The sequence below is a fragment of the Musca domestica genome, unplaced genomic scaffold, assembly GCF_030504385.1.
Source record: "Musca domestica strain aabys unplaced genomic scaffold, Musca_domestica.polishedcontigs.V.1.1 1, whole genome shotgun sequence".
Lineage (NCBI taxonomy): Eukaryota > Metazoa > Arthropoda > Insecta > Diptera > Muscidae > Musca > Musca domestica.
In genome coordinates, this window is record NW_026712114.1 from 31,210,690 (window position 1) to 31,235,410 (window position 24,721).

General features: G+C 36.2%; 1 protein-coding gene across 1 annotated transcript in view; it reads left to right on the plus strand.

The window, feature by feature from the left end:
- The window catches only part of LOC101889975 (mucin-2), a 534,609-nt gene that overhangs the window by 125,175 nt on the left and 384,713 nt on the right, over nt 1-24,721 (plus strand). The window contains exon 3 of the mRNA XM_059121607.1: nt 2,085-2,208. Within this exon, the coding sequence (XP_058977590.1) occupies nt 2,085-2,208 (124 nt within the window). The remainder of the gene's footprint in view (nt 1-2,084; nt 2,209-24,721) is intronic.

The following is a 24,721-nucleotide window of genomic DNA, read 5'->3' on the forward strand; positions in this document are numbered from 1 at the left end:
TTTGAAGTCGATTTAGCGATGTCTGTCCGTCCGTCTGTCTGTCTGGCTGGCTAGTGAGCACGATAACTCTCGAAAGGAGTATCCAAATTGGGCCAAACTTCGTACATCGTAATATTTTTGTCAAACTTATGTCGAGTTCAAAGGTCGAAAATTTTAAAATCCCAATATTTGTGTCAGTGCGAAAATGACAATATCGGTATGAATCCGATTATCTCCAAATTTCACAGATCCAAATATTTTTTTTATTATTTAAGATATATCCGACCACTCCTTCTGAAAAATTGTCGATTATATTCACGATGTTTAAATCCTGATATTCGATAATCGTTAATATAATATATTAGTTATAGATCTTTTGAGAAATGTAAGAAAATCTAATGTGATCCCCATCCTTCCGAAAAAAATATTGTAAAAAAATCACAAAAATCGAGTCTAGCTGTGATAGTTTTTAAAAATTCTTAAAACTTTCACGATTATAGCTGTTATAAATCCAAGAATATGGATGCTATATCCTGTGACAAAATTGTCTATGCAGGTCCAGGTCTTCGCACAGTTCCAATTTAACGGCACCTCCCTATATACGATATTTTGATGATTTAAGCTACATTATTCAACGTTTATTTTAAGTTTCGAATTTGAATATGGTAATGGCTAATGACAAACAATGCCTATGTAGGTCCACGTCGTATAGACCCCAATATAACGGCAATATTCGGTATTTTTAAAATTTAACAGAATTTTTTAAGGATTTTATTTTTTTTAAATTTCCAAATTAGTTTCAAAATGGTGGAGGGTATTCAAAGTTTGGCCCGGCCGAACTAACTGCTTTTTAACATGTTATTTATTATTATTCCGATACGAAATGGATAATATTTGCCATTTTCTTCGGAATCTATTCCATAGAGGGTCAAACATTTGAATAATCATAACAGAAGTCAAAATATATTTAAATAATCGAACATTGGCTGAGGGTAGAGATCTGTCGGTTAGAGCGACTGATACTTCGTAACTTGTTAATTTAAAATTGTAGCATTTTCAATTCAAATTGTATGTAATTGGCTTTCAATTTATCTAATTTTCCATTTGTTTAGTTCACTCGAATTGTTTAATTGTAACAAATTACTTGAGTTCAACGTGAAATATTATATCCATGGTATTTACTTTTTATTGGCATTTCTCGGGAATTAAACACACCTCTTAACTTGAACTGCCATGGAGGAAAAGACACGCCAAGAAGAAAATACAAAAACAAATACTTTTAATGGTTGTTGTTTTATGTTGCTGTTGTCTATAACAGAACACTTGAGCAGACTGAAAACAAAATAATGACATATAAACATAGGCCTACTTGGGATATGCTGCTGACGTCATTGTTTATTAGTGTGTGTGTATGTGTGTTTAGGCTCTCAGAGACTTAATTAACCTCCATATGTCAAAGTAATTAATTCAATGGAAACATCCAGTCAAAGTTGAGACAAAAGGACACGGGTAGATATGCTACCTACATGGCAAAGGGAAGGTGTACAGCAGAAATCGCTTGTGGCAAATAAGAGCAACAATATTCTGTTTAGTACAAAACAACATGTCTCCGTGCTGTTACACCACAATGCTGCATACTGCCACCGTTCCCGCTCCTCCCCACCCACTTTTAATTTAAAACGCCTTAAGCTTTGGCCTGACTTTATCTCCTGTATTAAATCTATAAACGTCATACCTGCTTGGTTCCATTCATTCCTACTTTTAAGGCTATAGCACTCATGTTGCCATCCCACTCCCCCACAGCCAGACAGACGACCGACGAGTTAAAACAAAACAAATTAATTTAAATTCTTGTTGTTATTGTTGTTAGCCTCCCCCATCGTTGCCGTGCAGTTGTAGGACATGGTTAATAATTGTTTTTAAATTCCTTTTTAGAAATGTCCTACCCCACAATGTCACAATGGAAGGGGCGGTATGAAAACCATTCAAAGTACCTCTTACTCTATTAGCTCTGTACAACCTAACTCTTGACTCATTCATGTTTTATTAATTTGTGTCTCTCACTTTGTTTCACCCCCCTTTTCTTATTCTTCTTCTCGTTACAGTCCAACTGGTGTGACACTACGTTCACCATTTCAAATCAAGGATTACTTACTGACATCGGGTACCTGTAAATGTGGATTACCATGTCCGTTGCGGCCAGAATATTTCTTCAATTTTAATGTTCAGGTAAGCGAATTAATTTTAATTGTTTTGAAATAATTTTATGTATAATATGATTGGACAATTTACTAAGTGCGTTAATTGGATTGTGGGGAATTAATTTGTGTAATAAATATTCATTTTTTAATCGGTGACAATTAAGTTAGAATCGTTTCAAATTTGGTATTTGAAGTTTGTAATGGATACTACATCTTAAGTCAAAAAATGAGCCATGTAGGTCCACGTCTTCATATAGTCCCCATACAAAATGGTCAGACTTAATCCCTTTATTGTTGTTTTTATAAAAAAACGTTTATTTATTAGTGGAGAACGATGGTAATGTTTACCAGGGGTAAGGCAGGGAATACCTAGGTTTCGGAAAGAGCCACCAATCCTCATCAGTTCCCTTGTTTTTTGTCTGGGTTATTCTCCCCAGAAGTTATTCTACCCATAGAAGTAACTTCTACGACAAAAAACTTTTTTACCCAAGTGACAAGATTGTAAGCTCAATAGAAGAGGATTTTCCGTTAAAATGTTGACTTGACTCATTGGGGAGGTATCAGAAGAAGTGAAAGTGGTCCGATATTACCCATTCCTGAACTTGGTCTATGTTTAATAATATTACAATGTACCAAGATTAAACCAAGTAAACGGACATCGTTAACTCAAAATGTCATGAAACGGATTTGGTCCAGAAAGACCTAGGTTCTAAAGCCGTTATTTGAGGTGGCACGTTTTAACCATATGATATATCCCCGCTGTAGCCATATGGCTGAGGGTATATAAATTGTTATTTAGCCTTTGAAAACATTCTTTAATAATCCATTAATGTTGGACTAAAAGTTTCTAAAAAATTATCTTCAAAGTTCAAGATTTTTGCACGCATAGACTATTAATGTTAACCATAAATAGTATGGAGGTATATTAAGTTCGTCATTCCGCATGTAACTCATCTAAATAACAATTTTAGACCTAACAAAGTATATATTCTTGATCAGCATAAAATTCTAAGACAATTTAGCCAAGTCGGTGTACTCTAATCACGCTACAGTCAAAACGAATTAAGATAGGAAGCTACAATTTTGCACAGGTGTGTCTTTTGTTTGCGGCCAGGTCAAGTTCGAAGATTGGCTACATCGGTTCATGATGTATGCCCCATATAACGGTACCTTCCAAAATTCGGTACTTTGATGATTTTAGCCACATTTCTCAATGGAATTGTTTGAAATTCTACACAACGAGTTCCTTCTGAGTACTTTATCCCCTGGAAGAGAATTGCCTATATAGGTCCGCGATATCGCATAGCCCCCCAATAATCGCTATTGAGATGATTTAAGCGACATTTTTTAGAACAGAATTGTTTTAAATTTTGTATTTAAAGTTCGTTACATCCTATGACAAAAATTATATATTCAGTACCACGTCTTCGTATAGCCCCCATATAGCGGGTTCCATTTGAACGGCATTTTTCGACGGAATTTTTGGAACATTTACAGGATCCTATAAAAATGCTGGAGGGTATTAAAAGTTCGGTCCGGCCGAAATTAGCTGCTATTTCACTTGTTTAACTCTTCGATTTTTAAAATTCTACAATTACCGGCAGAATTATTTTTTAATAACTATTCTTAAAAATCCTTACGATCCTTACATGTTAAAAAATATCAGTCGATTTTGCCCTAAGCCAATGTTCGATTATTCAAATATATTTTGACTTCTGTTATGATTATTCAAATTGTTGACTTCTATGGAGTAGGTTCCAAAAGAATGTACCAGTATTGTCCATTTCGTATCGGACCTAAATAAATATGATATAAATATTGCGACATGCCAGGTTTGGACTACATTGGTGTGCACAAATCTTTCTTCATGTTAAATTTAAAGAGAGTTGGATGCTTATTTCGCTTTCTTTGAGCGTTTTGTTTTTCATAAACTTGAACCCTTTATTAGGAGGTGCCAGAAGAAATGGTCCGATCGCAACCATCTCCATAACGGATCTTGTGTTGATGGAAATATTCAGATGTAGCAAGTCCGAATGGAATCGGATGTTAATTTCGCGATTTATAAGCTGAATGGATATTCAAACCCCTGAGTGGAGGAGGTACCAAAAAGAGTGGACCGATATATTCCATCTTCACAGCAGATCTCGTGTTAGTAGAAATAATTGGATGTGTGAATTATGAAAAAAACGGATGCTTATTTCGGATTTCTGCATGGTTTTGGTTATTCAAAACTTTGACCCTTTTTGGGGGAGGTACCAGAAGGAATGGTGGTAGAGATCCCACCTGAAGCAGATCTTGTTCTGATAGAAATATTGAGATGTACCAAGTGTGAATGGAATCGGATGTTAATTTCGCGCCATATGAACTTCAAAGATATTCTAAATCTTGACCCTTCGTGGGAAAGTACTTGATGACGCACCTGACCTACAGCAGATGGAAATATTAGAAATTGCAAATTTGGAGCAAGATCGGATTATTGTTTCTCTTTCTTCGCAGAAAATATTTTCTTTGAAAATTTCGACCAGAAGGAGTAGACCGATATTGCCCATCTCCGAACTCGATCTTATTTTGATAATAATATTACGATGTACCAAGTTTGGATCAAATCGGACACTCACTTCGTGAGTAAGCCAGACAGACAGACGGACGGACATGGCTAGATCGAATCCAAATGTCCTGAAACGGATTTGGCCTAAAGAGACTTCGGGTCTAAAACCGTTATTTCGATGAGGTTCGTTTTGACCTATTAAACCTGACCTGGTGAAAAGATCCGTCAACTTCTGCTGATATTCATTTTAAAAATCCAAGATTATTGCTGAAAAATAGTCTTTAAGATACGCTAGAGTCCTCGCAAAAGATGTTGAGAGGCCTTAAAAAAATTTGCTTTTATTCCGCTTTTATTTATTCTGAATAATTGAAAATAATCTTTGGGCATTCTACGATTATAGTTCTTATGTAAATAGAGCACCAAAGTTATTGGAAAAATATTTGAAAAAACAAGATTTATCTTTGCTAGTTCATTTTAAAAAAATCTGCCACATAATTATTGCTACTGTGTTATGAAAAGCCTTTGTCAAATATTGTTATATGCTGCATGTCCTCTACATTATTATCCAATATTTACACATGCTGTTCTGTTGGCATTGATTTCTTCCGATCTATACATGACACACTCCATCCGCTGGCGGTATGTTTGTGCTAGTTTTTTTTTTTCAATAACAACACGATCTGATCGTGATTTTCATTGTACTCGTACATGAATCGGGAGCAGGTGTTTTCTTTTGTATTTAATTGAAGAGGGATTTGTGTTGTTTGCCCCCATGTTTTCTGTGTACTCATGTTAGCTTTCTTCAGCACTTAGTTGAAGCACGCGGCTGATATCTAGTCGAGCTCCCTAGCTGGCGGTTACCACGTAAGGCTATTTTCTCAAGTGTTTTTTTTACATTTAATAGGCATATTATGATGCTGATGTTTGCTGTTGCTGCTGAGTTGTTTTCATTTTTGTTGCAGTGTCTCCAGGTTCTTTTGTTTGTTTGCATATTTTACTTTGATTTTGCCACTGCCACACTGGATATGATCAAATGTGGAGTAAAGGCTGCAGCTAGCCAGCTATAATTGCACCTGGGAGGATTATTTATTGTTATAATTGGATTGTGTAAATACTATCTCCTTCTTGGTAAAGTCATATTTGTGTTGTTCCTACTGCTGCTGTTGCAATAAAAGTTAATGATCTCCATGTAGTGGCAATAAATCTGCTGCCATCCACAGCAACTGAACAAACCTAACCAAGTTTCTAAACCAAGTTAAGTAAAGCAAACCTTTTGCTGGCGAACGTTGTTGTCCTATGATTCCAGGGCAATTAGTGAATGGTTTTAATGGCAAAGTGAAAGGAATTGTTTGTTTAAATAAATGCAGCAAATTGTCTTGATGTCAGCTAGTTTGTGTTGGTTCACCGTTTAGCTTTTCCTCTGTATTTGGAAAAACAATTATAATTTGTTTTTAGCAAAAGATAATGGATTTCTTTAGAAAGGAATCAATTACAAAATATTGGAAATCTATTATAATTTGCAACCAAAATTGGATTGTGGACTATAATTGTGGTAGTGAATAGCAATTTCAAATAATAAGAAATAGGTTAAACGTTGAAGATTGTAGGATTTTATAAAGATATTATTCAGGATTATCAGCCGCGTGATCGTAAACGTCTTAGAAATCATTAACGTGTCTTTTCTCAGAATATTTATCTAAAGACTATCAACATCCGACAACATCCTAAGATTTTTTTTATTTATTTTTAAAGAGTCCAATGAGCGTGGATTTTTTAAAGATATTTTTACAAGGACCAAGTGGCCAATAAGCGTCAATTTTTGAAGATATTTTTTCAAAAACCATGAGGCCAATAAGCGTAGATTTTTTAAAGATGTTTTTACAGGGATCAAGAGAACAATAAGCGTGATTTTTTTAAAGATATTTTATCAAGAACCATAAGGCCAATAAACGTGAATTTTTTAAGACATATTTTCAAGGACCAAGAGGCCAATAAGAGTGAATTTTAGAAGATATTTTTACAGGAATCAAGCGAAAAATAAGCGTGGATTTTTTAAAGATATTTTTTCGAGAACCAAGAAGTCAATAAGCGTGAATTATTTTAAAAATTTTTTTACAAGGACCAAAGGCCAAGAAGCGTGGATTTTTTTTTTAAAGATATTCCTTCAAAGACCAAGAGGCCAATGAGCGTGAATTTTTTAAAGATTTTTTTACAAGGACCAAAAGGCTAAGAAGCGTGGATTTTTTAAAAATATTTTTACAAGGACCAAGAGGCCAAAGAGCGTGATTTTTTAAGGATTTTTTACAAGGACCAAAAGGCCAAGAAGCGTGGATTTTTTAAAAATATTTTTACAAGGACCAAGAGGCCAATAAGCGTGAATTTTTTAAAGATTTTTTACAAGGACCAAAAGGCCAAGAAGCGCGGATTTTTTAAAAATATTTTTACAAGGACCAAGAGGCCAAGAAGCGTGGATGTTTTGAAGATATTTTTAGAAGGACCAAGAGGCCAATAAGCGTGGATGTTTTTAAGGTGATATTTCAAGGACCACCAGGCCAATAAGTGTGGATATTTTAAAGATATTTTTCAAGGGCCAACTGACCAATAAGCATGGATGTTTTTAAGATGATATTTCAAGGACCAACAGACCAATAAGCGTGGATGTTTTTAAGATGACATTTCAAGGACCAACAGGCCAATAAGTGTGGATATGTTAAAGATATTTTTTCAAGTACCAAGAGGCCAATAAGTGTGGATGTTTTAAAGATAAAATTATATTGTTCAAGGACTATCAGGACAATAAACGTGTATGTTTCAAAAATACATTTTTCAAGGACCAACAGGCCAATAAGCTAGGATCTTTTGAAGATAATTTTTCAAGGACAATCAGGATAATAAGCGTAGATTTTTTAAAGATATTTGTTCAAGGACCAACTGACCAATAAGCGTGGATTTGTTAAAGATATTTTTTAAGGAACAACTGACCAAAAAGCGTGGATGTTTTAACGATAATTTTCAAGGACCAACAGGCCAATAAGTGTGGATGTTTTAAAGATAATTATTCAAGGGCTATCAGGACAATAAGGGTGTATGTTTCAAAAAAGCTGGGATCTTGTAAGGATAATTTTTTTTTCAAGAACTATCTGGATAATATGGGTAAATGTTTTAAATATAATTATTCGAGGACTATCAGGACAATAAGCATTGATGTTTTAAAGATAATTATTCAAGGATTATCAGGACAATAAGCGTGGATGTTTAAAAGATATTTTTTCAAGAACTATCAGGATAATAAGCATGTATGATTTAAAGATAATTATTCAAGGACTATCAGGACAATAAGCGTGGATGTTTAAAAGATTTTTCAAGGACTATCAGGACAATAAGCGTGGATTTTTAAAATATAATTTTTCAAAAACTATCAGGATAATAAACGTGGATGATTTAAAGATAATTATTCAAGGACTATCAGGACAATAAGCGTGGATCTTTTAAAGATTTTTCAAGGACTATCAGCATAATAAACGTGGATGATTTAAAGATAATTATTCAAGGACTATCAGGACAATAAGTGTGAATGTTTTAATGATTTTTCAAGGACCATCAGCATAATAAGCGTGTATGTTTTAAAAATAATTTTTCACTACATTACATACATTCTTGGATATTTAGAATTAGATTTTTTCAAGGACCTTTTCTTCAATTTAATGAATCTCTGTATCTCGCATAAATTCACTGGATATTTAAATTTATCTATCCACAGCGCATCATTAACTAGATTTAATATTGATGTTTACATCCTATCATAACACAAACTCGCCATTGAATTAAGAAAATAATTGACGATCATAAATTATGGCAATTATCGGAATTCATGTTGTCACTTATGGTATAAACGATATGTTGCCAGAATTGTGATATTTTTAGCATTCATCATAATCTTCGCTCACACAGAAGTCTTTACAGCCGATACTGTGTTTTTTCTGCATCGTTGTTGTTTGCTTTGTGTGAGAGGTATCATCATAAATATAAAATTATCCAGTTACACCTCTTTCTTTCTGTCCGGTTGTGCCTGTCATCCATCGTTATCATAGTACAAAGCCGACTGGGGCTGTTGTTGTCCACCTCAGCCTCCAAACAGGAGGACTACTCACAATTGTCAATTAAGAAGATGACGAAGAAAAAACGAACGCTTTTTTGCAATGAGTTGGGTATAAGAGTAAACTATAAATATGTACCATAAATTTGTGTTGCTTTACGTCATAATACACCAAATTATGTGAACGAAAAACAAATCTTCGAACAAAAATCCCATAGCAAGAATAAAAAGAACTGAACTGAACTGAACACATCAACATTGAAAATATTAACAAAACTTGTTGAAGGACAGGATATACATGTTTAAGCAGATTGAAAATTGTACGTTACAATCAAATGAGGAACACAAAAACAACAACAAATGCGAAAAATGGAATACTTCGGCAACCATAACTACTCCTTTCTTGTTCTTTTTCTCAACTGTGCCCACCACCATAACACACACGCACACACACACTCACTATTTGCCACTCAGATTTATCTGACATTGTCCACCTTTGTAAAGAAGTTGTACCCGCTGCCAATCCATGCAGGAAATCCAAGTGTTCAAGTTATGATGGCTAAGGGAATTACATATTAAAAGGTAATAAAAATTTTTATAATCAACAACTTCCAAGCATCACCCAACACCAACAACAACAAAGAATGGTCGCCTCGTTCTTATTCGCATTGCCTTCGTCATCTTTATCAGTTCATACGTAGAATTGCACGCAAAACATAAATAAATATAAAAAGGGGACCAGAAGTGTACTTGTGAACAGTGGGACAATTGAGATTTGTGTACAGTAGACCCTTTGAAGATCTGTTCCTTAAAAAGCTTTGGAAGATATTTAGTCTTTAAAAAAGCGCCAAAATACAATGTGTATAGGAGAGCCCTAAAAGTTGGTGGGAGACTTCCCAGTTAAAAAATTTGGTGCATACGTGCTACCTTCATCATAACTAGTAATGTTAACTAGATACCTACTATATTAGCAGTAATCTACAAATTTATGAGTTATTATTACGTTACATTTTTGGTCCAATCCTTCTGGTATGTCCCCCACAAAAGGTCGAAATTTTCAAAAAATATATTTTCTGCAGAGAAAGAGAGGGAGGAATTAATCCAATTTTGCTCCAACTTTGCAAATCCTAATATTTGCGTCTGTGCTAGTTAAGGTGCGAAAATGGACAATATCGGTCCACTCTATCAAGTACCTCCCTCACAAAGGGTCAAAATATTGAATAATTACAACTCTTATAAAATGTGACGTAAAAGTCCGTTTATCTTCAAATTTCACACATCCCAATATTTTTATAAACCCAAGATCTGACGTTAAGATGGAATATATCGGTCCACTCCTTCTGGTACCTCCCCCACAAAAGGTCGAAATTTCCAAAATATATATTTTCTGCACAGAGAGGGAATCTAATATTTCTCTAACTTTGGAAATCCTAATATTTGCGTCATTTCCAGATCAGGTGCAAAAATGGATAATATCGGCACACTCTATCAAGTACCTCCCTCACAAATGGTCAAAATATTCAATAATTACAACTCTTATAAAATGTGACGTAAATGTCCGATTATCTTCAAATTTCACACATCCCAATATTTTTATAAACCCGAGATCTGACGTTAAGATGGAATATATCGGTCCACTCCTTCTGGTACCTCCCTCACAAAAGGTCGAAATTTCCAAAATATATATTCTTTCTGCACAAAGAGGGAAGCAATAATCTAATTTTTTTCTAACTTTTCTATTTGCGTCAGTTCTAGATCAGGTGCAAAAATGGATAATATCGGTCCATTCCATCAAGTGCCTCTCCCACAAAGGGTCAAAGTTATGAATAATTCTAACTCTTATAAAACATAATGCAAGAGTCCGATTGTCTTCAAATTTCACACATCCTACTATTTTATGAATCCTAGATCTGGTATTAAAACGGAATATATCGGTCCACTCCTTCTGGTACCTCCCCCACAAAAGGTCGAACTTTTGAGTATCCATTAAGCTCATGAAACGCGAAATTAACATCCGATTCCATTTAGACTTGGCACATCTGAATATTTCTATCAACACAGGATATACTATAAAGACGGTAGAGATCGGACCAGTCCTTTTGATACCTTCCCCACAAAGGGTTAAAAAACATAACGATCAAAGAAAGCAAAATCCGATTGTCTCCAAATTTCACACATACAAACATTTTTGCTATCACAAGATCAGTTGTGAAGATGCTATTTATCTGCGAACCTCTTCTGGAAACTCACACAGCAAAGGACCACTACTTTTAATACTTTTATCTGTCATAAATTATGAAACAAAACAGCGATTTTTCAAAAATGATCACATATCTCATATAAAGTGAAGGAGGTAACCAATGTAGTCGAAATTTGGCATGTCGCAAGATTTATATCATATTTATTTACATCCGATACGAAATCGACAATACTGGCCCATTTCTTTGGAATATACTCAATAGAGGTTCGTCAATTTAAATAATCATAACATAAGTCAAAATATATTAAAATAATCGAAAATTGGCTGAGGGTATACATCTGTTGGCTAAACCGACTGATAATTTTTATCTTAATTTGGTTTCGTATTAGCACAGTAATTTCTGAGCTATCGTATTTTGAACAAGGTTTTATTTTCTTAATTATTTTGTTACTCCTCAAAATGTAGGTAACTCTCCTATATAACGGTACTTCTGGCATTTTGGAGGTCTAGACCCCAATTTCTATCACATCAGATGTAAATTGACATATCGGGTTTTTTTGTGATTAAAATAGTCAATATGGATATAGTCCCCATATACCTGAACCTGTAAATTTTAAGGATTTTTGGGATATTCGATTCAAGTTATCCCATAAAAAATTACTACACATTGCCAAGTCCACCTCCATATATCAAACCCACGCCATATAAAGTAATCCCAACACTATATTTAAGATTTCCAACTCTATTGTTTTACCAAATAGCTAATATAATAATATTTTGTACTTTTCGAATTTTTTTGGAACGTTTCCCCCAAAAAATGTACCTTCTTTTCACTGTTCACTTTCCACGGAGACTACGAATTATCCATAAAAAATGTTTTTTTTTTTTAGTTAAACCAGTTTGTCAACTGGATGTTTATTGTCGAATTTGTTTGACGATGAAAACGATGTTGTTTGAGTTGAATTGTGTTGTTTGAGCCCTGTGACTCCCAACGTTTCCTGTCAGTTAAAACCTTTCTTTGCATCTCCTTTTTATACCCTACATCACATAGTGGTAAGGGTGTTATGTCTTTGTGCATTTATTTGCAACAGGGAGCGAAGGAAGCGATATAGACCCATAGTTGCAGAATCACTTTCTGAGTCGATTTATGCATGTTAGTCCGTCCATCCGTCCATGTATTTTTGTGAACAAAATGCAGGTCGCATTTATTATCCGATTGAGATGAAATTTTCCAAACAATATTTGTTTGACTCAAGGACGAACCCTATCGAAATTAGTGATAATCGGATCAGCTTTGAATATAGCTCCCATATATATTTTCAACCGATTTCGTCTTAATTGTGCACCAATTGGCCAATATCAGTCCAAATAACCTGAATTTTAGCTGAATTTTTTAGCTAATACATAGTATTGGGAGAAAATCGGTTCAGATATAGCTCCCATATATAGGTTTCATCCGACTTGGTGTTTAAGTCCTCACATTCGTAATCCGATACAATCCAGAAATACCTCAGCCAAATTGTATCAAGATCGGTTAAGATGTGGATATAGCTCCCATATATAACTTCAACCGATTTCGGGTTAATTTTTCACCAAATGGCCAATATAAGTCCAAATGACCTGAATTTTGGCACATCCAACCGAATTCACTTTAGAAGCATGTACAGGGTTGCCCATATTCTACGGACCCATGTTTTTTTTGGGCCCATTCCAATCGACGAGGCTTGTCCGCAGGCAACATTCTTTGCGTCAATTAAATTTTGTACGGGAACAAATACAAATCAATGCGAATAATCCCAACTGCTGATAATGGCGTTTTTGGGATGTTCTTGGGGACCTCTCAACACTGGCTCGTACGGCAGCGATATTCTCGGCCGATCGCCTTGGTCGACTTTTATATGGCCTCTTCGGATTAGAAAGAGCCTTACCAGTCGAAAAATTTTCGTATAAACCCTTAATGGTGTTCTTAGAAGGCGCACTTCTCACATTTTTTAATGTTTTAAAAGCACGTTGAGTTTTCACAATTGACTTCTTCTGTTGAATGTAAATTTCAGAGCGCTCGCGTGGCGTGTATTGGTTCATGGTAAAAATCTGCTTGGACTGACGCTTCAAACGCGGTATGTCATTAAGCGATGTGACATCTCTGTCAAAAGTTATGGCGTTGCCAGATGGGTCCGTCGAATATGGGCAACCCTGTACATCAAATTTAGTGAAAATCGGTTCAGATAAAGATATAGCTCCCATATATATATTTCATCCGATATGGTTTTCAAGTTCCCCACGTTCGTAATATGCACCCCGCAATATTGGGTTAATTGTGCACCATATGGCGAATATCTACCCAAAAGTCCTGAATTTTGGTAGATCAGACCGAATTCTGTCTAGAAGCAGGTACAACGAATTTGGAAAAAAATAGCTCATTTATACATGTTCCATCCAATTTTGTGTTTAAGTCCCTCAATTTCGTAATATCCATTCGAAAACAATGATATTTGCTACCACGTATCTTATAGGGCTCGGAAATTCCTTTGCCAAATTTAATCGAGATCGGCTAAGATTTGAATAGCTCCTATCCTTAATTTGGTATGAAAGATTAAAATGTCTCCGTTAAATTTAGTGAAAATCGATTCAGAATTGGATTTGCCTCCCATACACTGGTGGCCAAAGCTAAAGCAACTTAAATCGCAAATACAATAAATGTCCTGTAACTTTTACAATAATAAACAAATCGTAATTATTTTTCCAGTTTTAAATGAGGGGTTTAATTCACTTTTAAGAAACTAAAAATAAAAATACAAAAATAATTTTGAACGGAAAATGATATGTGGAAAACTAAAATGACTCAATTTTTGCTTGGTCAAAACTAAAGCAACTTTTGATTTTTTATTTTAAAATAATTAAATTTTGGCTAGTAGTCGATAGCATAACCATTATTTTTGATAGCAGCTGCACACCTACGAGGCATTGAATCTATAACACGCTCAATTTGATCCTTGGGTGTGCTTTTCCAGGCAACCCGAATTCTTTAGAAAATGTTGTGCTAATTTATTTCCGAATCTCGCTTGATCTTCCTATCTACGATACTCCAAAGGTTTTCTATGGAGTTTAGGTCAGGTGATTGTGCCGGCCATAACAAAACATGAATTTTTGACTCCCGCAACCAATATTTGACAAGTTTCGATAAAAGTTTGGGATCATTGTCATGCTGAAACACCCAAATCAGCCGAATATTTTACTCAGCGTAAGGGAACAACGTGATGTCCAACACATCTTTGTAAACAAACCGATCCACAACGTTCTTTATTTTATGGATAGGCCCAAGTCCATAGAAAGAAAAACAACGCCACTCCATTTTTGACCCTCCCTCATGCTTCACTGTACCTTTGCAACACTGCGGCTTGAGTCCTTCATTTTTTGGTCTTCTCATCGTAAAATTTTTCACGTCTGAGCCTTTAATATTAAACGTAGATTCATCCCAGAAATAATGTTTTTTCCATTGAGCTTGATTCCACTTAATATTATCGTTTCCGAAAGCCTTTTTGATTTTTTCAGATATAAATGGTTTTTTGATGTCTTACGGGCATGCAGACCAGCTGCCACTACTCGTCTACGCACTGATCTCGAGCTTATATCCAATGATTGCTCTCTCACCAATCCAGTTGAACTCTTAAATAGTTGTTTTTTATTTCTTTCACAATTTGTGGATCGGTACGAGCTGAATTTTTTCACATCCGTTATAGACTGTTACTACTGATCCAGTTTCATAAAACCGACTTAGTATACAGAAATAATTATGAAATCACATAAATATTTATGAAATATTTCTCGGAAATCATTTTCTGTCATATGTTGTTTTGATAGTCACTGATAATTTGCTGTTTTACTCGGGTACTGTATTTGCTTCTAGCCATTTTTAAAACTTTTTTTGGGCAGTACTTTAAAAACGAAATGAAAAACACATACTGTTGTAAAAAACTTCTCAAAAAGGATTTATGACAAGCAAAATTGTCGAAGGAAGCAAAAAGCGATAAATATCACAATAAAAACAACTGAAATTGCAGCGGTTATATGAATGTACAACAGAGTTGCTTTTGTCCAAAATCGGGTTAATTGACTTTTCCAAACATTATTTTTTATATAAAAATGAATTTTGGTTTTATGTTTTAGGTTTTTAAAATGTGAATAAAGTACCTAATTTAAAAAAAGAAAATCTTTCTCATTTTCTTAATTTTTGAAAAATTTACAGGGCATTCATTCTCCTTATAATTTCAGTTGCTGGTTTTGGCCACCAGTGTATATTAGTTCCCTCTGAAACCAAACTATAACCAGTCTAAGGCCAAATGTTGATTGGTGGTATGATCTACTTCAAATAAATTCTTTTGTGACGGGAGCTCTACAAAATATGCATAGTGGTGTAGGGTATTATATAGTCGGCCCCAACCGACTTTTGACTTTTCCTTACTGATTATTTTTTTATACTAGTACAGCATTGAGGTGCATCTCTACGCATCTCTCTTTTTCGGTTTTATTATTCACATTTATGTCGTTGGGCAAAAAAAAAAGCTCAAACCTTTCTATCTAAAGTTGAATATCAAAAAAGCGCGTTTTGCTTGTTGTGCCTCGTTCGTTCATCGATACAAATTTGTTGTACGATGCCCCCTTTCAAGCTTGCAATGCACATGAATGTGTGGTGTAGTATATCAATTTTTTTTTTCCTTTTTTTATTTTTCAGTTTTTTTTTATTTCGCCTGTACGTACATTCATATCTTCTTCGGCTATCTTGCAACACCACTCACACACGAGATGCGTCCCTGTTTTAGGTTACCTACCATTTCATGCCTCTTTATTGTCATTTTTCGCTTTTGAATTTTTTGATGCTGTGGCTGCAACCTCAACTCGCTTGTATTTAGGTTTCCATTGACAATTTGTTAGTTAAACATAAATTGCATTAAGGATAAGGCGGGAGACAGCGAGAGAGGGAGAGAGAGAGAAAGGTACGTTCGTAGGACGCAGCAAAGACCAATTTAAACCGGCTGGATGGTAGGCAGGCAACCAACCAAACATCCTGATGCCATGTGCGTGTACCGCTCCTCTTAACCGGGCAGCCGATTTAATTTAATTTCAAACCCATTTTTTCTTGCTGTTGTTTGCTGCTGAGTGGATTGTTTTATGTTGTTGTCAGTGTTCCAATGGCTTTTTACAAGGACTACTGCCTTTTGCAGTGCCTGCTGCTGCTTCTGCTGTCTCCCAAATGTGTTCGCCGGTTTAATGACTTGTTTTGAACGTTGACAAAAACATAAATAAATTTCGGAATTGTAATCCATACTTACCCTGGCACTTCCCTTCCATATAACGCTTGAAATCTTGGGACACTCTGCCGTTGACCAGAAAGTCGAGCAACGCCTTGTCCTGTCTTCGGTTCTGATTGAATTGTAGAGACAGCTTTTTGTCGTTTTTTTTTGTATTTTTTGCGTAGCAGTCTTTATTTGTTTTATTGTTGGTGTTTTTTGTTTCGAGTTTTATAAATTTGGTGTTGAGATAATTACGTACGATCACGAAATGTGTTCGACAAACGACAAAAAAGTGTATCCCATGTCATGTTAAAATGCGTTTTTAACTGAAATCCCCAGCTTGCTTTTGTTCCATCGCCCGCTCGCATTGTTGGCAGTTTCCGAGTCGTTAAGGTTTATATAGCCATTGAGGCGTTTTTTCGTTGATGAGGGATTGCATTTATTTATGATAAAAGACAAATTGAATTATGGCGATTTACGTATCGAAATTCGTAATAAAAGTAGAGAATTGAAGCGGTAACTTCACTATTATTTATTTGTATATCTTACATGCCTACCCGAGAAACATAAGTCAGGAGTATGAAGCGATATTGGATGGGATTAATGAAAATGTAGCTCAGAAAAGTCACTCGAAGTTGAGTATTGTACTATACTTTATAAATAACGCCATCTATACGTCAAATTATTATTATCGTTTGATAGCGATTTTATAGACTCAGTAGCATGAATCAGAGGAATCGATACTGGATGGGGTAAATGACAATTTAACCCAGAAAAGACACTTGATTTTCAAACAAATTCTGAGTATTGTACCATACTTTATAACTTACGCCATCTATACTTCAAATTATTATCCTCATCTTTGGATACACAATTGTGTAGACTACAATTTAATGGATGTCGATAAAATAAAGGGCGATTTTTTAGCTATTACCTTTTTTGCGACACTACCTTAAGTAGCTCACACACGTTTTATTCTTCAATTAAAATCACTAAACCTTAGTAACGAAATTCGTGCTGTGTTAAGAAAATTCATCGTGCCCCTCTTCCATTTTATGGTCAGTCAGCGATGAAGCTTATTTTTGGTCTAATGGGTAACGAAATACGTAAAATGATCGATTTTGGAGTGAAGATCAGCCATTGAAACCTTCCTATCACTATCGAAATTAGCTGTAATTTGAAGTGTCGGTTTCTCAGCAGGTTTTTACTCCCTCCAATGTAGGTTAGAGGATATACAGGGTGAGATAAAAAAACTACAACAAAGTCAAACTCCATAATTTTTGCACTTTTTTTAAACTTTATTAAATGAAAGCAAAAAAAGTCGAAAATAGCATCAAATTTTGGAATAAGTTTAGATTTGTGCGAATTGGTCACCTTTGGCACGAATTATGGCATTCAAACGGACAATGAAACCATCACACCCTGCCCAAATGTTGCTCTGTGGTATTTTGGTCCATTCCCGGCGGAGCGCTTGCTTGAGGTGATCGACACTTTGGTATTTTTTAATGCCAACCTTGCTCTTTCCAAAACACTCCACAATTCACAATAGTCCAACGGATTGGTATCCGGGGATTTTCGTGGCCACTGTGCGCTGGAAATGAAGCAAGGAATCTGATTTTGTAACCATTCTTGGGTGGCGCGTCAGCGATGGTGCTGAGTCCGTCCTGTTGGAATGTACAAGGTCTGTGGCCAAAATGTTTGCGTGTCTAAGGCTTTAATACACCCTTCAGAATATTTTCGCGATAATATTCGGCATTTATTCTGATGCAACGGTCAATTAATATGAGCGGAGCGGAGCGACCATTGGCTGTTATATCGGCCCAAACTATCACCATGGCCGGCGCTTGAGTTCTGGTGGCCAACCGAAGTTGCACATTTTCAGCTGACCTCTTTGACAAGTGAACACAATCATTTTATTTGTCTACAAACTGCTGGAAAACGAATGTTTTCTCATCGGAGAATACCAAATTGGGCAGTTCACCACTTTCGGCCAAGCGAAGCAACTCTTTAGCTCTTTGGCGTCTATTTTCTTTCTGCTGTGGTGGTGTAAGTTCTTTCACTTTTGGGAATTCAATGGCTTATTATTTTTCAATATTTGCCGAATGGAATATTGCGATATGTTCAGCTCATGACCCACGGCCACTGCGACGCGGGTTTCGATCAAGTCGCTTCTTTAGTTTTCGAACCATTTCTGGGATGTTGCTGTTTTCTTCCGTCCATTTCCTTGACCACTACCAGTATCACGGTAATGAGCGATGGTACAAGACACTAAAGATTCATTCACATTTAAATGCTGGAATGCTCTATAGATAACCACTTGTGGTTTTCCAGCCGAATGCAGAGAAATCACATTATCACGCTTGAATTCCATCACGAATAAAATTTTTTCTGCAAAATTCTTACCAAAATGCTTTGGTACTCTTGTAGACAATATAAAGATCTGTCACTTGAATAATTTTAACAGCTGTCGAACGAGTGGCTTAGAAATGACAGCGGCCTGAAGTTGGTTGCAGTTTTTTGATCTCACCCTGTAAAATCGGAAGTAGAAGAAACTTGAAGATGCATATTTTTATACCCTCCACGTTAAAAAGCAGGGTATATTAAATTTGTCATTCCGTTTGTAACACCTCTAAATATTCGTCATAGACCACATAATCTTGAATATATATTCTGGATCAGCGTAAAATTCTAAGACGATCTTGCGTCCGTCCGTCTATCTGTCTCTCTGTCCGTCCGTCTGTCTGTTGTAGTCATGCTTTCTTTCGAACGAATTGAGATATATGGCTAAAATTTTGCATGCATGCATAGATTACCAAAAGACAGGTTAAGTTCGTAAATGGATCATTTCGGTCCAAGTTTTCGTATGGGCTCAATATAACGGTACCTCCCGATATTCGGTATTTTCAGCGACATTGAAGATGCATATTTTTATACGCTCCACGTTAAAAAGAGGGTATATTAAATTTGTCATTCCGTTTGTAACACCTTTAAATATTCGTCATAGACCTCATAATGTATAATATATATTCTGGATCAGCGTAAAATTCTAAGACGATCTTCCGTCTGTCCGTCCGTCCGTCTGTTGTAATCATGCTTTCTTTCGAACGACTTGAGATAGAAGGCTAAAATTTTGCATGCATGCATAGATTACCAATAGGCAGGTTAAGTTCGTAAATGGATAATTTCGATCCAAGTTTACGTATGGGCCCAGTATAACGGTACCTCCCGATATTCGGTATTTTCATGATTTGAGCGACATTATTTACCGGAATTATTTCGAATTTCAAGTTCGTAATGAGTACTACAGCCTATGACAAAAATGTTTGTATCCATGTCCAAGTCTTCGTCTAGCCCCCATATATCGGTACCTCCCGATAGTCGGTATTTTCATGATTTTAGCCACATCATTTACCGGAATTATATCGAATTCAGTACTTCAAGTTCGTAATGAGTACTACAGGCTTTCCCATATTCGACGGACCCATCTGGCAACGCCATAACTTTTGACAGAGATGTCACATCGCTTAATGACATAGCGCGTTTGAAGCGTGAGTCCAAGCAGATTTTTACCATGAACCAATACACGCCACGCGAGCGCTCTGAAATAGTTGAAATTTACATTCAACAGAAGAAGTCAATTGTGAAAACTCAACGTGCTTTTAAAACATTAAAAAATGTGAGAAGTGCGCCTTCTAAGAACACCATTAAGCGTTTATACGAAAAATTTTCGACTGGTAAGGCTCTTTCTAATCCGAAGAGGCCATATAAAAGTCGACCAAGGCGATCGGCCGAGAATATCGCTGCCGTACGAGCCAGTGTTGAGAGTTCCCCAAGAACATCCCAAAAACAGCAGTTGGGCATGGCTCGGTTCACTTTACAACGGATTATTCGCATTGATTTGCATTTGTTCCCGTACAAAATTCAATTGACGCAAAGAATGTTGCCTGCGGACAAGCCTCGTCGATTGGAATGGGCCCGAAGGGCCCAAAGGTCCGTTGAATATGGGCAACCCTGTACAGCCTATGGCAAAAATGTTTGTATGTAGATCCACGTCTTCGTAAAGCCCCCCATATATCGGTACCTCCCGATAATGATTTCATTTCGATTTCGATTAATGATTTCAGCAACATTATTCACCGGAATCGTTTCAAAATTATTATTAGAAGATTTTAACGGGTACTACAGCCTATGACGAAAATGTTTGTATGCAGGTCCACATCTTCGTAAAGCCCCCATATAACGGTACTTCCCGATATTCGGTATTTTGATGATTTCAGCAACATTATTCACCGGAATCGTCAAAAAATTTCGTATGCAGGTTCTCCTCTTCGTATAGACCCCATATGACGGTGCCTCCCGGTACTCGGTATTTTCATGATTTTTCGTATTTGTAGCAAATTTTGTATTTAAAGTTTATTCGCCACGTCTTCGTATAGTCCCCATAATTCAATTTTACTTTGCCATTATCCCGTGATATGCAATTCCTCTTCTATTTTTTGGTACCTTCCCCACAATGGGTACACATAAAAATGGGGATATGTAATAGAACTTCGACCTGATTAATATTTTCTTACTTGCTTCATTCGAAACGACTTTATTCAATACTAAAAACAATTTCCCCTGAAAAATGAAACGAAATTTCTAATTGAAACGGTAATAATATCAAACAAAGCACCATAACACAAATAAAATGAATTACGATCATTAATCATGAAATGAAATTTTCACGCTAAAAAAGAAAAATAAGTTAGTCGTCACTCCAACAACAAAATCGCCGGCCTTACTCGCTCCCAACTGCCTGCAATATGTTCACATTAAAATTTATTTATGGCAAAATGTTAAAAATTTGCTTTTGTTAATAGGAAGTGATTAGTCGTAAAGCACCGGTAAGTCACAACAAGGCAGCAGCAAAAATAAGAAAAACATGTAAATTGTATTATAAAAGTCGTCTAACAACAACAACAACAATAACATGTCCAAGATAAAACGCCACCGCCCACCCATTTTCTTTGTTGCGACAAAAACAGGAAAGAGCGAAACAAAAAAAATGAATAGTTTGAATGCCGTGCCGTTGTACAAGCTGAACCGACCGAATGACTGACTAAGCGAATAAGTTTAACACCAGCCATTAATTACAATCGCAATCCACGTGTTAGCTGCCGTTTTAATTAAATTAATCGTCTTACAACGCCACCAACAACAATAGCAACAACAACAACAACCACACTACCAGCGAGGTGAATAAATATGTAGCGCAATATAAAACTTTGCGAATTTATGTGAGGCTAAAATGCAAGCCGCTTGCGTCGGCTAGCTTTAAATTAAATGATGAAGCGGGAAATAGTTAGAAGAGGGCGAAAGGCTCGAGAGGTGGCAGTCACCAGAGTTAGGAGGAAGGAGGAAATAACAGCCAGACGTGTAAAATAAACAATGAGTTTGTTAATAGATAAATTGCCAGAAAGGGTGGTGGTAATTGGGGTGATGAGTTTTGAGAGAAATATTCAAATAAAACGCAAGTGGAAATCGTTAGAAATAGGGTTGATTTAAAAAAAAAAAACAGTAAAGAAAGTCTAAAAGTCGGGCGGTGCCGACTTTATGATACCCTACACCACTTTGCTAATTTAGTAGAGCTCCACATAATAATTAAAAGTTTTTATGGGAGAATTCAACCATACAAGCTATGATTATAATTATAATTTAAAGTTCAAAGGACTAAATATGCCAAAGCATTTGTATCTTTTAAATTCGGACTTGTTTTGCTCAGTTGGTACACAAAAAATTTAAAATCGGATAAAAATATATATGGGAGCTATATCCAAATCTGAACCGATCTCGATAAAATTTGGCAAAGATATTTCTGAGCTGTATTTGATATATATCCCTGAATATCGTTGTTACGGAATGCATATTACGGCTGTGGGTAACAAATACAACAAATCGGATGAACAATATATATGGGAGCTATAGCCATATCTGAACCGATCTTCACCAAATTTGACATACTAGCTTCTAGTCTCAATTCGAGCGTAAGGCCAAATTCCATTCCATTTAGACAAATATTAGACGTTTGGTACACAATAAAAGGTAAATCGGACGAAGTTATATATGGGAACTATATCCAAATCTGAACCGATCTCGATAAAATTTAGCAAATGTATTTCTGAGCTGTATTTGATATATTTAACCAAATATTGTTGTTGCAGAGTGCATATTACGGCTGCGGAGGACAAAAGAAAAAACAAATCGGACGAACAATATATATGGGAGCTATAGCTATATCTAAACCGATTTCGATGATATTTGGCATATTTATTTTCAGGCCTAATTTGGGTGTATATGCAAAATTCCATTCAATTCGGGCTGATATTACACGTTTGGTGCACAATAAAAGGTAAATCGGACGAAGATATATGTGAGAGCTATACCTAATTTTTTACCGATTATCTCCAATTTCAATAGGGTTCGTCCTTGGGCCAAACAAATGATCTGTGCAAAATTTCATCTGGATCGGGCAATAAATGCGACCTGTACCTTGTTTACAAAAAATACATGGACAGACGGACGGACGGACGGACGGACATGCATGATTCGACTCGGAATGTGATTCTATGCAGATCATCAAAAGGAACTATGTGTCTATCTCGTGTGCTTTTGCCTGTTACAAACAAATGCACAAAGACATAATACCCTGACCACCTTGTGATGTAGGGTATAAAAACACCATTAGCTATGAGCCTGAAGCGTCTTTAAACGATTTGAAACATTGTTATCATCCCAAATAATATTTCTCTTTCCATTGTCTCACTTTAAAAAAACATGCGCATGCTCTATTGCGTAACTAAACGCTGTAATTTGTACTTGTATCACAAGTGGCAGTTGGAGCAGCACCAACAGCAACATAAAGCAAATGCCGTTGCCGACACTTTTGTCGCAACAGCAGACAATGCGACTACGGAAGGCAACAACGTTTCCCCATACACTGCCACCAACATTGCTGTCACACGGCAGGCAAGCAGCCAGCCAACCGCCAGCAACAACATTTACAATAACTAATCGCAGCAATTTGTTAAAATGTCAACTTTGTCTCTTTTATTCGGGATAAGAGCAACAAAGAAAGACACTTAAAACCTAATCATGAACGACGCTCGGCCAGCCCAAGCTCAGAGCAAAAAACTGCTTGCGATGGATGGTGGTTCGGCGATAGTTTTACATTTGGGATTAAGCTTGATATTTTCCCGACAGTTGTTAACCGCTGCTGCTAAGCCATGCAAAACAAGTTTCTTTGTTTGCCACAGCCACAGCCGCAGCCACCACCACCACCAAAAACCTATCTAATCTCGTTAAATGTTGCAACCAAGTCTAGGAAAACAAATTTTAAATTATTGCCAATAATTTAAAGGTTCAAAGTTTTGGTGTAGGATAATCTAAGGAAAGAGTTGGCATTTCATTTTACAACTACTATAAAATCACCTATATAGTTGAGTCATCTTACTCAGATAAATCGGCTTTGAAAGGTCGTACTTTATGTGAACAGGCTGTTAAAAGGACTTTGTAAAGATTTCTACCTCGTTTTAACTGCAGGGTTGCCCAAATTCGACGGACCCATCTGGCAACGCCATAACTTTTGACAGAGATGTCACATCGCTTAATGACATACCGCGTTTGAAGCGTCAGTCCAAGCAGATTTTACCATGAACCAATACACGGCACGCGAGCGCTCTGAAATAGTTGAAATTTACATTCAACAGAAGAAGTCAATTGTGAAAACTCAACGTGCTTTTGAAACATTAAAAAATGTGAGAAGTTCGCCTTCTAAGAACACCATTAAGCGTTTATACGAAAATTTTTCGACTGGTAAGGCTCTTTCTAATCTGAAGAGGCCATATAAAAGTCGACCAAGGCGATCGGCCGAGAACATCGCTGCCGTACGAGCCAGTGTTGAGAGGTCCCCAAGAACATCCCAAAAACGTCATTCTCAGCAGTTGGGCATGGCTCGGTCCACTTTACAACGGATTATTCGCATTGATTTGCATTTGTTCCCGTACAAAATTCAATGGACGCAAAGAATGTTGCCTGCGGACAAGCCTCGTCGATTGGAATGGGCCCAAAAAGCCCAAAGGTCCGTCGAATATGGGCAACTCTGTATAGGTCCACGTTGTGGTGTAAAGGTACCTCCCGATATTCGGTAATTTGATGATTTTTGCCAAATTTTTTCACGGATTTGTCTAAAAATTGGTATTTGTGGGTCATAATGGGTCCTAGTTCGTGTGGCGAAACATTGTATGTATAGGTCCACGTTTTGATAGAGTCGCATTATAACGGTACCTCCTAATATTCGGTATTTTGATGATTTTTGACACATTTTTTCAAGAATTTCTCTGAAAATTGGTAGTTGTAGATCATAAT